This window comes from Amphiura filiformis, chromosome 14 (genome assembly GCF_039555335.1).
Source record: "Amphiura filiformis chromosome 14, Afil_fr2py, whole genome shotgun sequence".
Lineage (NCBI taxonomy): Eukaryota > Metazoa > Echinodermata > Ophiuroidea > Amphilepidida > Amphiuridae > Amphiura > Amphiura filiformis.
In genome coordinates this window covers 37,359,257-37,374,040 of record NC_092641.1, presented here as the reverse complement: position 1 = coordinate 37,374,040, position 14,784 = coordinate 37,359,257, and the positions used below count along the sequence as shown (strand labels likewise).

Genomic DNA, 14,784 nt, shown 5'->3' with positions numbered 1-14,784 from the left:
GTGACATAACATATATTTAAAAGTGTGCTATCATATTTATTGGGGTGAGCAGTAGGTTTGGGGTTTCTGATTTTGCTTTCAAAGAATAGACATCTATAAACACACATCATTGTTAAGCAGTTAGTTGTACTGAACTACATTTCCAAGTTGGTCAATAATTTGATATGTTTCTTCCTGTTTCTTTATCTGTTACAGTGATTTTCAGAATATTTACCTCTATGCATTTGTACAATTTTAAAGAAATTTTCATTTAGTGCTTTGTATTTTGATTTTGAAGATTCAAGTACAGTGCATTGTGATACAATATGTTCTTTTCTCTTGCCATTTTAGTTGAACTGATTTCCATCAGAGAGCCAGAGAATCCCAACTATTATTTTGGTGATAATGTGACTATCATATGTGAAGTACCAGCTGGCAGTGACTACCTGAATCCTGTATGGCGTAACAAGGACAACATTCGGGTCTATCCAATTGGACAAGGTAAACATTTCATGGATGACTAAACTGAAGTTTCTTTACCATCTAAACATGTTTGGTTGTAAACATCTTTCATGTACCATCACTTACCATCACTAATGTTTTATTCTGGTATCATCAGTAGTTATATAATTATTTTAATTTATTTGGAGGTCAATGCACGTTTTCTGTTTGTCTCAAGACATCAGGAAAACACAACACCAAAGCATTGATTAGACTCCGCATTGCCCTCACGATCATGAGGACCATTTATTAAGCTATTTATGACCATTCAACAATTTATATTCATATACATAAATATAATTGAGATACATAATGATAGATTTCATAGCACTTTCATAGCAATTAAGACCTGACATAATATAAATAGAAATAACCATACTGAATTAGTTATCTTCCAATAAATATTATTAATAACACAATACAAGAATTATTGGAAAATGTGTACAACAAGCCAACCATACAGGCTGGACATGCAAGAATTGACTTCTGTATCACATTTAACCAAATTTCATCTTAAGCAAATACAGATACCTCTTTGGATCAAACAGAGGATTGAATTGGAAATCAATATTTATAACGCAATTATTAAATAAACAGAAATCTCCAAAAGAAGAAACAATGCCAACTCTATCAATGAATTACCTTTAAATCCCTATATAAGCTGGTAATTATTGAAAAGTGAGCCAAAATTTACTAAAAATAATATTAATAAATGAAATAACCCACTGACAAAAACAATCAAGCCAAAAAGATACTTCAAATAAGCATAAATTACTCTACATAAAGCGTAGTAGAAAGTGGAGACAATCTACTGACGAGATTCCTCAGGATTTGAAGAAACTCCAGACAACGCAGCGTAGTAGAAAGTGGAGACAATCTACTGACGAGATTCCTCAGGATTTGAAGAAACTCCAGACAAAGCAGCATAGTAGAAAGTGGAGACAATCTACTGACGAGATTCTTCAGGATTTGAAGAAACTCCATACAAAGCATTCATTAAGCCAGCACAAAGCATAGTAGAAAGTGGAGACAATCTACAGACGAGATTCTTCAGGATTTGAAGAACTCCATACAAAGCATTCATTACGCCAGCACAAAGCGTAGTAGAAAGTGGAGACAATCTACAGACGAGATTCTTCAGGATTTGAAGAACTCCATACAAAGCATTCATTAAGCCAGCACAAAGCATAGTAGAAAGTGGAGACAATCTACAGACGAGATTCTTCAGGATTTGAAGAACTCCATACAAAGCATTCATTAAGCCAGCACAAAGCGTAGTAGAAAGTGGAGACAATCTACAGACGAGATTCTTCAGGATTTGAAGAACTCCATACAAAGCATTCATTAAGCCAGCACAAAGCGTAGTAGAAAGTGGAGACAATCTACAGACGAGATTCTTCAGGATTTGAAGAACTCCATACAAACGATTCATTAAGCCAGCACAAAGCGTAGTAGAAAGTGGAGACAATCTACAGACGAGATTCTTCAGGATTTGAAGAACTCCATACAAACCATTCATTAAGCCAGCACAAAGCGTAGTAGAAAGTGGAGACAATCTACAGACGAGATTCTTCAGGATTTGAAGAACTCCATACAAAGCATTCATTAAGCCAGCACAAAGCGTAGTAGAAAGTGGAGACAATCTACAGACGAGATTCTTCAGGATTTGAAGAACTCCATACAAAGCATTCATTAAGCCAGCACAAAGCGTAGTAGAAAGTGGAGACAATCTACAGACGAGATTCCTCAGGATTTGAAGAAACTCCAGACAAAGCAGCGTAGTAGAAAGTGGAGACAATCTACTGACGAGATTCCTCAGGATTTGAAGAAACTCCAGACAAAGCAGCATAGTAGAAAGTGGAGACAATCTACTGACGAGATTCCTCAGGATTTGAAGAAACTCCAAACAACGCAGCGTAGTAGAAAGTGGAGACAATCTACTGACGAGATTCCTCAGGATTTGAAGAAACTCCAGACAAAGCAGCATAGTAGAAAGTGGAGACAATCTACTGACGAGATTCCTCAGGATTTGAAGAAACTCCAGACAACGCAGCGTAGTAGAAAGTGGAGACAATCTACTGACGAGATTCTTCAGGATTTGAAGAAACTCCAGACAAAGCGGAGAGTAGCATAATTTGACATACTTTTATTGAAGCATCTTTGACAAATGAGATAACTGATTTACCCTTCCAGCTACTGGGAGGGTGGGTGGGATTTTTTGGTCCAGCATGATCGGAGGAGCAAATGCGAGTGGCTTACTAAGAAAGGTATGAACACAACAAAAGAAATGGAATTAAAGCAGATACCTGATTGGCTGTACCCCACTAAAGTGCCATCTGAATGGCCAGGAATCTGGGATTGTTGCTATAACAACACAACAACTCCTACAACATTCCAATACCATGACCCAAATCAATAGCATAAGTTTCAAGAGCACTTGATATGGCTCAAGTGGAACTGATAGGATAATTGTCCAGACTTGGCTGCACATGAACGCCCAAGTTTCCCTGATGCTGAGACAATCTGGTTTTTAAAAGATTTTCAACTTTGAAAACGTCATTGTCTCAAGACATCAGGAAAACACAACACCAAAGCATTGATTAGACTCCGCATTGCCCTCACGATCATGAGGACCATTTATTAAGCTATTTATGACCATTCAACAATTTATATTCATATACATAAATATAATTGAGATACATAATGATAGATTTCATAGCACTTTCATAGCAATTAAGACCTGACATAATATAAATAGAAATAACCATACTGAATTAGTTATCTTCCAATAAATATTATTAATAACACAATACAAGAATTATTGGAAAAATGTGTACAACAAGCCAACCATACAGGCTGGACATGCAAGAATTGACTTCTGTATCACATTTAACCAAATTTCATCTTAAGCAAATACAGATACCTCTTTGGATCAAACAGAGGATTGAATTGGAAATCAATATTTATAACGCAATTATTAAATAAACAGAAATCTCCAAAAGAAGAAACAATGCCATACAAGTTTCTCAATGGAGAAACTTGCATAATTCCCCCCCCCCCCTCCCCCAAAAAGCAAATTAACAAAGGTGGAAAAACAAAAGATCAGGATGCACCAAAATGCATCAGAAAAACCCTGAACCAATTCAATCCTCTGATGACAAAGGAAGGCTATCAATTTACTGTTAGTGTCCACCATATAATTGTAGTGAACAATCACCTAGGCATTGGGGTAGGCCCCAAGACTAGACAAATATTGGTTTACTCATTCTGGGGTTTTCTTAACAAAAATCTATTGATCAATTAATCTATTGCGAAACAATATAATAGATATAGACCAAAGTATGAACAATGGTTTATTTAAAATAAATAATTAAGGCATGCATGTAAGCTATTTGCAAACATGAATTAGATAGACTTATTAACGATTATTATCTAAAAATAGCCAGGCAAAACAAGAAAACACAGAAAATTCACTGGTGCACCCTAATAATATAGACACCAAGATTATTGAATCAAAAGACAATAAATTTCGGATGCTTATCATCAAACTATGTTCTGAAACAAATAATCGGGAGCCCATGCATAGCATAAAGGCATATATCGGTTTAACATTACTTGCTCTTTAAATATTTTGCAGGTCTATCAATATGTCTATTATACACAAAATATGTATAAAATTAAAATGCAATGTTGTTTAAGCTATAATTACAATACAATACAATCATGCATGTTTCAAGCGTGTTTAGCACAACTTATCAAATACAATGTACATGTATATTTTTAAAGATAGACAACAATTCCATATATAATCAAGTGTAATGTACTATCTAAGTAACATACAACATTTTTAAATGAACAATGCACAATTTGACAAAATGATCTTATTGGAATTTCTTCATCCGACCTTGAATTATATGTTTATCAAGAGATATTTTGGTCTTTATCTGATCTTGAGAATAACACATGAAATGGGTGCTCATTGTAAGATTTTTAAACCGGAATTTGTAAAATGCCTATCTGACCAAACTCTAACCTTCAAGTAACACAGAACTCGAAGTTCCAATTTCAGGACACATTTAATGATAAGATCATGAATAGTGCCCATATGTACCTTATACTACTAGTTGAAACAGATATCACAAGGCAACATACTAACCCAGAAACAATTTATCTTTTCTGCTCTTTTAAATTTTGAACAAAATAAAGTTGCCACCACTAATAATGTCAAAATAATCTAATTGCATTGCACTGGATAGGCTTGCTCACCCACAATAATCAACAATTATTCTTGTTGAAGCAATTTAAGGGTAGGTGCATTATTGTTGGTCCAAGCAGCCAAAATCTTGAATCTTGATTAATCAATATCTTATTTAAAAATAACACTTTGTTTTGCAAAATAACACTTTGTTGTTTTGCAAAGTTCCTTCTATAAAACTTTACAACACAAGGACAACAGGACCTACAAAAGTATAACCATGACATTTGACTTCTACACACTCGCTATCAATATGTTATTGAAAAATAATGCTTTGTTGTTTTGTAAAAGTCAAAAAAATCCAATACTCTGTAACTTGCTTGATGAGTTATGTACATTTTACAAAAGTGTTGTTGCTACAGCCCTCTTTACAACATAACTCAAGAACAGTACATGACCTACAAAAAGCTTACAAAAGTATCTGTGACATTTACATTGTAACTTCTTCAAACTCGCTATGAAATGATCAATACGATACAATACAATACAAGGTGCTGTGAATTACTGAATTGCACAGTTAAAAATAGTTGCTAACTTTACCAGCCCCTTTTATACCCAGTAGTACCGCAAAATTGCAGAAATTGAATTGTTTAATATCTACTAATAATATTTTCAGGAACTGAAAAAATATCTGTACTACAAATTAATCAAGCATTTGCTTGAAGTTTCTTTGGTCAAGTGGCCTGGGTTCATTGCCAACGTCACTTAAGTAGAAATTGCCCTATGCTTGTGTGAAAAGTCTACATTAAGCATATGAAAAGTTTAAGAACTAAATGTTCTATATTTTAAACAGATCAATGTAAACAATAGAGAATATTCAATGAATAATTACCTCTCCTTTAACTTGATAGTTGATACCAATTGCAATCTTATATTCTCCTTTCTTATTTTCATTCACCTTACACATTGTGCCTTTTTGTATAAAAGAAAATATCAAATAATACAACGAAGTTTGAATTACTTGAACCACAACATAAAACAAACATTGAATTACCTAAAGGTTATTAAATATGTTCCATATAATTTAAGGACCACTCCATCCATAACAATACTTAATGTAATTTTATTATAGGTCTATTAATGTTTTAACCTATCTTACATGATATGTGTGTTTATAGTTGTCTTGCGAGCAACCTGGCACTCTAATCTGGACTTTATCAATTTCTTCCTTTTTGTTGCATAAATGACGGAAGATTTATTAATAGTAATATCAAATAGAGCCTACATATTTCATCTTAACATACTTACGACAATTCTATTTAACTGGAAATAAAGTGAGACATAAGACGTATTTTTACGTCATTAATTAATATCGTCATTATGAAGTCAATTTCCAACTTGTAAATAATGAAAAGTGTCTCTTGCATTAATTTTGACCTAGTCTTTTGAGCAGATTTGCAATTCTTACCACATATTAGGATCTGTAAAAAGAGCTATCTTTACATGTACCTATAAAAGGCAGGTTACCTCTCAAACTTCGTAAGGATGTCATATCAGGTCAATTAATTTTTTGATGTATAAACAAAATACCTTATAATTAAAATAGCACATTCCTTGTTGATATTTCATAGAATCCAATAGCTCATCGGAAGCAAACATATGCAGTATAACAGATATCTTGTATATCATTTAGATACAATGCACATTATCTATTTATTAAGAAAATAATGTGTGCCGATTAACATTAATTTGTCTTTTTGCCTTATAAAAGAACAATTTATTTGCACAGAACCACACAGTTACCATTTTCTATTAATTACTGAATGTTTTACACCCAGACATACATACATAACCAGATTTAGCTGCTTTAAATATAATGTGAAGTCAAATTTCAGAGTCTTAGGAATTGTGAGTCTAGTTGAGTCGCTGCATTAACATTATTTGCGACTGACCGTATTTGCAGAAAAATAATGACTGATATTGAAGCCAAGGTAGAACAAGAAATTAGAGAGGTTTTGTAGAAAGAAAACATTGGTATCCGATTAAAATTGTTCATCTAGAATGAAGTCTTGTTCTTCTTGATTGTGGAATTAATGAGAATCTAATTAAATTCTCAAGTTTGCTTGATTCATTGTATCAAATGTTCTACCGGTCTTTGCAATTTATTGTTCTCAGTCTTCTTTTCTTCTTATCTTTTTGTGGCGCATTATATGTAGACGATGCACAGCTGCCATGGCTGAAGAATGCAAGAATTAAATCAGCTTGAATAACTTATGAGTATTCACGTAGCCAACCAAACTCCAGTTCGGATAACTCAGACTCGCAACAAAATATTTGCTTCCTGATATGATCGTGTCCTAGGTCTTAACTAGTTTTCTAAATGTTGATGGCAAACTGGACAAAAGAAGCACATGGAAACTCTTCACAGCCTTTTAATCGCCTATTTATGTGTTGAGAGTCCTTCTATTGTTTGAATAACCCGAACAGCTCAGACAACCTCACTGCAATTGATGTGCGAGATCAGCATAGGACATCAATACTCCTGAAATATAACCACAAAGAAACAAACAGCAAAAAGAAACTACATGTGCTTTTTCCCGTTGTTTGAAACCTTTAGCCTGATTATATCTTATGCTTGGTAAGCCTGATGTTCCAACACACGCAACCCTAGAATTTATCTACTATAGACAACTTAAAGATTTAAAAGGTATACCACCATGATTACAGTTCTTAACTTAACTTAATTCAGTAATAATATAAATTTGTATCTCCAATAATAGAACCAGCATGCAGTCCGCATACTTTACAGGTTGACCTTTTCGAGCAATATTTAATCCATGTAAATCATTCCCAATAATTTGTCATATTATCATAATGACAATATGTGATCTAATAATGCCAAAAAGAAAATGGTATATATTGTATAAACAATTTGCATACCATTTATTGCCTTATCTATTATGGCCTTCACATCATGATAAAAGGAGTAAAAAAGCAAATTATTTTTTTGGTCCAGCATGATCGGAGGAGCAAATGCAAGTGGCTTACTAAGAAAGGTATGAACACAACAAAAGAAATGGAATTAAAGCAGATACCTGATTGGCTGTACCCCACTAAAGTGCCATCTGAATGGCCAGGAATCTGGGATTGTTGCTATAACAACACAACAACTCCTACAACATTCCAATACCATGACCCAAATCAATAGCATAAGTTTCAAGAGCACTTGATATGGCTCAAGTGGAACTGATAGGATAATTGTCCAGACTTGGCTGCACATGAACGCCCAAGTTTCCCTGATGCTGAGACAATCTGGTTTTTAAAAGATTTTCAACTTTGAAAAACGTCATTACTTTGTTAATTAAAGCCGCGATTTGCGATTTTGCTTTTTCTTGAATTTCTTGTAATGGCAAATTGCATACTTAATACTGTGTGAAAGGCTATACCTGAAGTACATTAAAAAGACTTTTGAATAAACAATCTCGGGGAGCACCGGGTTTTAATCACCAACCACCAGAATATGATATTTTGTAAATAAATTTTTTGTGGGGAAACAATAAAGATCTATTTTCAATGCAAATTGCACATTATTGACAATGATATTCATTTTTGTTTGCCCAGGTGGGACCTCCCATTTGAATGTAATCCGAGTCAACTCACAAGCTACAAGATTGGTATTCCAGGGTCTGCGACCAGATGACTCTGGTGAATATACCTGTGTTGCTGGACCTGTCACCCAGACTCTTGTCATCAATATCAGAGGTAAGCTTATTCAGGTTTGCCATCCCACACAAAAATGCAGTATCTGTAGTGCAGTTTGTTCACGGATATTTAATTTCTAACGGGCGGGGAGCAGATGTCATCAGGAGGTGTTAAGGAGATGAAAATCTCTACTACAGGTGCACATGCTTTTCAAGTAGCTGGATCTGTTGGTAGTGTGGGCTCCCCTGTAACAAGTAACACCTAATATTCAAACAAAATTATGTCTCTATCGTATTCCTTGATTTTTGCTTAAATTGGTTACGGACTATAACAAGCACAATTTAACTTTGGCAGTATTAATTATAGGCAATCGGATATTTAGGAAAGATTTTTTTTTTTTTTTTTGGGGGGGGTTCAGGAAAAATATTTTTGCCAGATTTACATGATGATGATATTCAGAAATTGACTTAGTCATACAGTTAGGGCAGGGCAGCTCTTTCCTTTTTCTGGTTTTTGCTTTAAGAGAAACCAAAAGGAAAAGCAGATAAACAAACAAATAAATAAAACTGAGGGGAAATTGTGTAAAACATTCTGCCAGTTTTATCTCTTGATTTTTGTGATATTTTCAGCCCGTCCTTGCATAGCACCATGTCAGAATGGAGGTACATGTGAGAATGGTATATGTCGATGTCCACTAAGATACACAGGTAGCACTTGTCAGATTGATGGTAAGTTACATCTAACAATTATTATTTGGAAGTAATAATGATAATAGACTTAGTAACATTTAACGATTTGTTAATGTCGTGGTTGCTTCATCCTACCCTATTATGTGAAGTGCATTAATAAATATTTTAGGTGTCTTTTTTTTTTTTTTTGTGGGTTGGTTGATTTACGAAATGACCAGATATACAGTATTCATTTGCTGAGAGCATGGGTTCAATCCCACCAGTACTGATTTGTCAATCTGTGAGGTATTATATGTCAGTTTGCCTGTTATCTTTACATTTTAAATGTGCTTTGTTTATATTTCAGTTGGGCCGTACAACATACGCATTGTGGCACCACCAGGATTACAGCCAGTCATTGGAGAAAACATTAATTTCTTGTGTGAACTACCAACCAACAGCCCCTATACTAATCCAGAATGGATCGCCCCTAATGGTGCTATCATACCAATAACAACTCAAGGTAAACCCTTAAAAACCTTTAAAAATTACCTGTTACTATCTTAAAAGGTTATTCACAGTGTGGAAAGATTTGACTTTAAAACTAAGCCATGAAGTGCAACAAACTAGCTGTGGATAGCTTCATGGTCCTAAAATTGTCTAAAAATATATACAAGGCATGGTATATTAATGTTACCAAAACCAGTCAAAGTAGTAACATTCTCTATTTTGTCAAGTCAAGTCAAGTTAAACTTTATTAATCCAATTCTGGAAATTACATGCACATATGAGATCATAAAACTACATTATATTAGAGAACAAGCATTATACAAAAACAGTTATTATAAGCAAAATGAAATTCAAGGGTACTCCCTAGAAATGGAATGAAAACATAAATTAACGACGGTACTTCAAGTTATGATAAAAAATAGCTTGAGGAACAAATGAGTTCAGGTACCTGTCTGTATTTGCACGGGCAGTTGCATACGACCAGATTTTGAGTTATGGTGATATGACAAGCGATGGTGGAGTGGATGTTGGGGATCCTCCATCACATCGGTGAGCTTTTTCAACAAAAGATCAGTATACACTGTCTCGAAAGCCTGTCGTGGTGAGCCTATGATTCTACTAGCTTCTTTAATTACCCTTTCCACCCTCTGTCTGTCCCCTATGGTAATGTTCCTCCCCAACAAAGTAAACAATATCGCCAAACACTTGCTACAACTGAATCATAAAACAATGCGAGAATACGAGAATTGACATGAAAGAAATTTAGTTTCCTGAAACAATACATGCGAGAGTTCAGTTTTTAACCATGTGATCAACATGTATATGCTAGTTCAGCTTGTCATCTATCATGATGCCAAGGTACTTGTATGATGACACACGCTCTATGTTACCTCCTTTTAAGACAACGGGACCTGGAGAACGACTTTTAGAGGTTCTAAAGTCAACAACCATTTCCTTTGTTTTGGAGACATTTAGCTCTAAGTAGTTGGCATCACAGTAGTTGACAAACCGAACAAGCTGTTGTTGGTAAACAGTATCATCATCATCGGCAATTAGCCCAATCATGGCACTATCGTCCGCAAATTTAATAACAGGACATGCAGGGTCATTCGATCTGAAATCGGACGTGTAAATAGTGAATAAGAATGGTGCTAAAACTGTACCCTGGGGGCACCAGTATTAGATGTAAGCATATGAGACAATGTACCGTTGGACGTAAGTCTGACATATTGAGAACGATTGGTTAAGTAATTTAAAATCCAGGCCATGAAAGAACTAGGCACGCTACTACTGTCCATTAATTTTTGAATCAGCAAGTGCGGTTGAATGGTATTGAAAGCGGACGAAAAATAAAAAAACATTGTCCTGACTGTGTTGCCAAACCTAGCAGTACCTTCGCAATGATGATACATTTTCTCCAACAAGAACAAAATAGCATCAGAACAACTACGATTACTTCTGTAGGCAAACTGCAGAGGATCAATGTGGTCTTGAACATAGTCGAACAATGCTTTCTTGAATAATCTTTCACACACTTTCATCGGAATTGATGTTAACGCGACAGGCCTAAGATCATTCATACAAGAGATGACAGATTTCTTTGGAATGGGGATTATGCAAGAACGCTTCCAGATATCAGGAACTAACTGCAATCTGAAAGACCAATTGAACATGATTGCAAAAATGTCCGCTAACTGTTCAGCGCACAATTTGAGCAATTTGGGTGTTATATTGTCTGGACCAGCTGATTTAGTGATGTTTAATTTTTGGAATTCATGACATACGTCATCACTAGACACTTCAAAAACACGACCATCGTGAAACACCATATTGCTCTCGAGAGTGGTGCGCAGGCTACTAATCTCAATACTGAAATCATGTTGGTCAAAACGGTTGTAAAAATCATTGAGATCATTAGCATATTCAACAGTCGTTTCAGGCAAGAAATTTCTTGAACTGGAAGTATTTGCATAACCACTAATAAGTTTCAAACCATCCCAGACCTGTTTCATGTTATTTTATGTAAACCTTTGTTCAAGTTTTGACCTGTAAGCCTCCTTTTCAACCCTAATAGTTCTTTTAATTCCGTTTGAACCTTTTTCAGCTCTGTCTTGTTACCCTGACCAAACGCTTGTTTCTTCCTGTTAATAACGTCCTTGACATTTTTTGTTATCCAAGGTTTGTTATTGGGAAACACTTTGACAGTTTTAATGGGTATTATCGAATCGACACAAAAGTTTATATAACAACTGACAGTTTCAGTGAATTCGTTTAGTCCGGGATTAGCATACATAAACATAAATCCAGTCAGTACATTCGAATGATGCTTGTAATAACTGAACAGATTCTTCACTCCACTGCTTTATTGTCATTGTCTGTGGTCGTTGACGCTGAACAACTGGTCGATACTTTGGTGACAACAATACCAGGTTGTGGTCAGATTTACCCAGCTTTGGTTCTTGTTTGCAAACATATGCGTTTTCACATTCGAATAACAATAGTCAAGGGTAGCATTTCCGGGTAGTACAAGAAACATGCTGGTAGTACTGAGATGTGTTGTTTTTCAAAGAACCATGATTAAAATCCCCATCAATAATGAAAAGAGCGTCAGGTGAATTTCGCTCCAAGTCCTGAATTGCAGAAAACAGTTCTTTCTCAGCAGGTTTTGTTACCGATTTATCAGGGATATAGATGGTAGTGTGAATAACATGAGAAAACTCCCATGGTAGATAGTAGGGACGTAAACTCACTGTCAAAATCTCAAGGTTAGGAGAACAGGCATGGCGTTTCAGAACAGCATTATTTGGGTGACACCAGTGTTCGTTAACATAAACGCAATCACCCCCACCTTTGGTCTTATTAGTGTTTTCTAGAATCCTATCACCACGGATCAGTTTAAAACCATCAATTGTAACATGCTCATCTTGTAACATGTCATAAGGAGATTATTTCTTTCAAAAAATGAGAAGGACTGGGAAAAATGGCAACTGAGCCTTAGTATTATAAGTATGTTACCCATCTTTAGCTCAAATAAATATTGGATATTTTGTTGCTTTCATCCCCACGTCTTAAGGCTAATGTTAAGCTACAATTCAAGGGTTGTGTTTTATTTTGGAAAAAAAATCACATTTTTTTTGGAGTGGTGGTGAGATTCTCCTTTTCTAACATTTTTTAATATGCACTCCTAAATGGTGTTTGATCCTTCCTAGGCTCTACCCTACATCTCATGTCAGCTCGGGAAAGTACCAGATCTACCCGTCTATACATCACCAACTTACAGGTATCCGATAGAGGCAACTACATATGTAGGACAGGCCCAGTGTCTGCTCAACTCAAACTTACTCTGGAAGGTAAGCTGTTTTGTAACAAAAATAATATCAATGTTATTCTCCTTGAAGTGATATGCCAAGATTGGGCTATTGCAGTTGAAATCCATACACCCCCTATGGAGGACTTGACCTTAGCGTGCCACACAGGGGTGTAGATTTCAAATAGAGTCACTCGTTCAGGGAAACAAGTTTGAAATTCACACTCTCTTTGTGGAAGATTAAGGTCATTTTTTTCCATAGAGTGTGTGTGGACTTCCAACTATACTAGAAATATCAATGGAATGAACACAGCTTTCAACAGCTGTATTCGATCCAACTGCGATCATATATTGCGTATTTCAAACTACAACGCGAACGTGTGACCTTGGATACAATAATTAAAATACTAACCAATCACAAGTGAGTTGGCATGGTTGGATTCACTGGCATGTTACAGACGCACAGTCGCACACACTGGCATACATCGCGCAGTATACACAAAAAATTGTCACGCTATGTCAGGATGTGTTCATTCAAATAGAATTTCTAGTATAGAAGAGCACATTGATCAATTAGTAAAGAAATAGGCAAAATTCTGTACAGAATGTATTTGAAGGATCTGCTCCAGTATAATAGGTAGTACTGCAAATGTTATGACTTACATGTATATACTTTTTATTTATTCATGCAATGTACAGGCGATGAGTGTACAACACCATGTCAAAATGGTGGTACATGTTTCAATGGAGTCTGCCAGTGTGCACAGGGATGGACTGGAGAATACTGCCAAACTAAACAAGGTATATACCTGTATTAGTCTGTTTTCACTCTCAGCTGTTTTGTATGATTTTTAATACATAGGCACACAAACACTGTGGAAGTCCATGTTTATGAGACCTATTACAGTGGACACTACACACCATTGGAAAGAATTGAGCCTATAGGTTCCCCATTCAAGATATAATGTCAGGTCCATGGTGTTGCAATTGACTGCCAGATTTTGTTTAAACATCCACAGTTTCAATATGTGAAATGTCAGTCCTCAGTTGCCTGTGTAAAATCCAAGGGTTCACAGTTAAGGGTGAATACAAGTAGGGGTAGGGTGTGTTGTGGTGTACATGTGCATTTTCTACTTCTGTTTATCAATTAACAGATCAACCGGCAGTTGCCAAATTCAAGCCCTGTTTTGTTTGTGCGTGTGTGCTTATTCATCACTATGGTTGCTTGTGAATGTGACCTTCTGTGAACCCTGTTGGTCCATGAGTATTTTGGGTTTTCTGTGTGTGAATCACACAGGTATATCTATAAACAAGGTCCTATTAAATCCAGCAATTGTACTTGTGTACATTTCAGCAAGCACTGTTGTCTTTTTCAACACTTGATGAGAAGTGACTGCTACTGTCAACTAACAATAGATAGATTTGCTGTGCTTATGGTTTTCATGTGAGGATTCATGCATGGCTTGTCAGCTTACAGTGTAACCACATAAAAGCACTGGTATCACTACTGAACTTACGGTGAAACTAAGTATCTGAAACTCCAAATGATAGTAAATCAATATTTCTTTTTCAACATTCAGAGCCAATTTGGATTACTACTCCGGACACCTTTAGTCCAACCATTGGTGAAAATATCAACATCCTGTGTGAGGTAGCAGGGTGGGGTACAGACCAAATGCCTACCTGGCTGGATCCTAATGGCAGACCTGTACCAAAAAGCAGAGATGGTAAGAATTTGGGTACAATTCCAACAAAAGCCAAGATACCTCATACCAAATTGTAATAAGCAATAAATCAGTTGACAATTAAAGTTGATTCCAAGTTCCCGTCACACGTCCGCATCACTTTTTCATTTTGGCCCTGGCCAAAACTTTCATTATTTTCATAAAACTTTAGCTAGAAATATCAACAAGTTAAACTCT

The 14,784-nt window shown here is 35.6% G+C and overlaps 1 protein-coding gene across 1 annotated transcript in view; it reads left to right on the top strand.

Annotated features, from left to right (window-relative positions):
- LOC140169391 (uncharacterized) overlaps nucleotides 1–14,784 on the top strand; it is a 319,476-nt gene that overhangs the window by 180,661 nt on the left and 124,031 nt on the right. Inside the window, 7 exon segments of the mRNA XM_072192648.1 lie at nucleotides 331–480; nucleotides 8,297–8,437; nucleotides 9,007–9,105; nucleotides 9,413–9,568; nucleotides 12,765–12,905; nucleotides 13,562–13,663; nucleotides 14,443–14,589. Of these exon segments, the coding sequence (XP_072048749.1) occupies nucleotides 331–480; nucleotides 8,297–8,437; nucleotides 9,007–9,105; nucleotides 9,413–9,568; nucleotides 12,765–12,905; nucleotides 13,562–13,663; nucleotides 14,443–14,589 (936 nt within the window).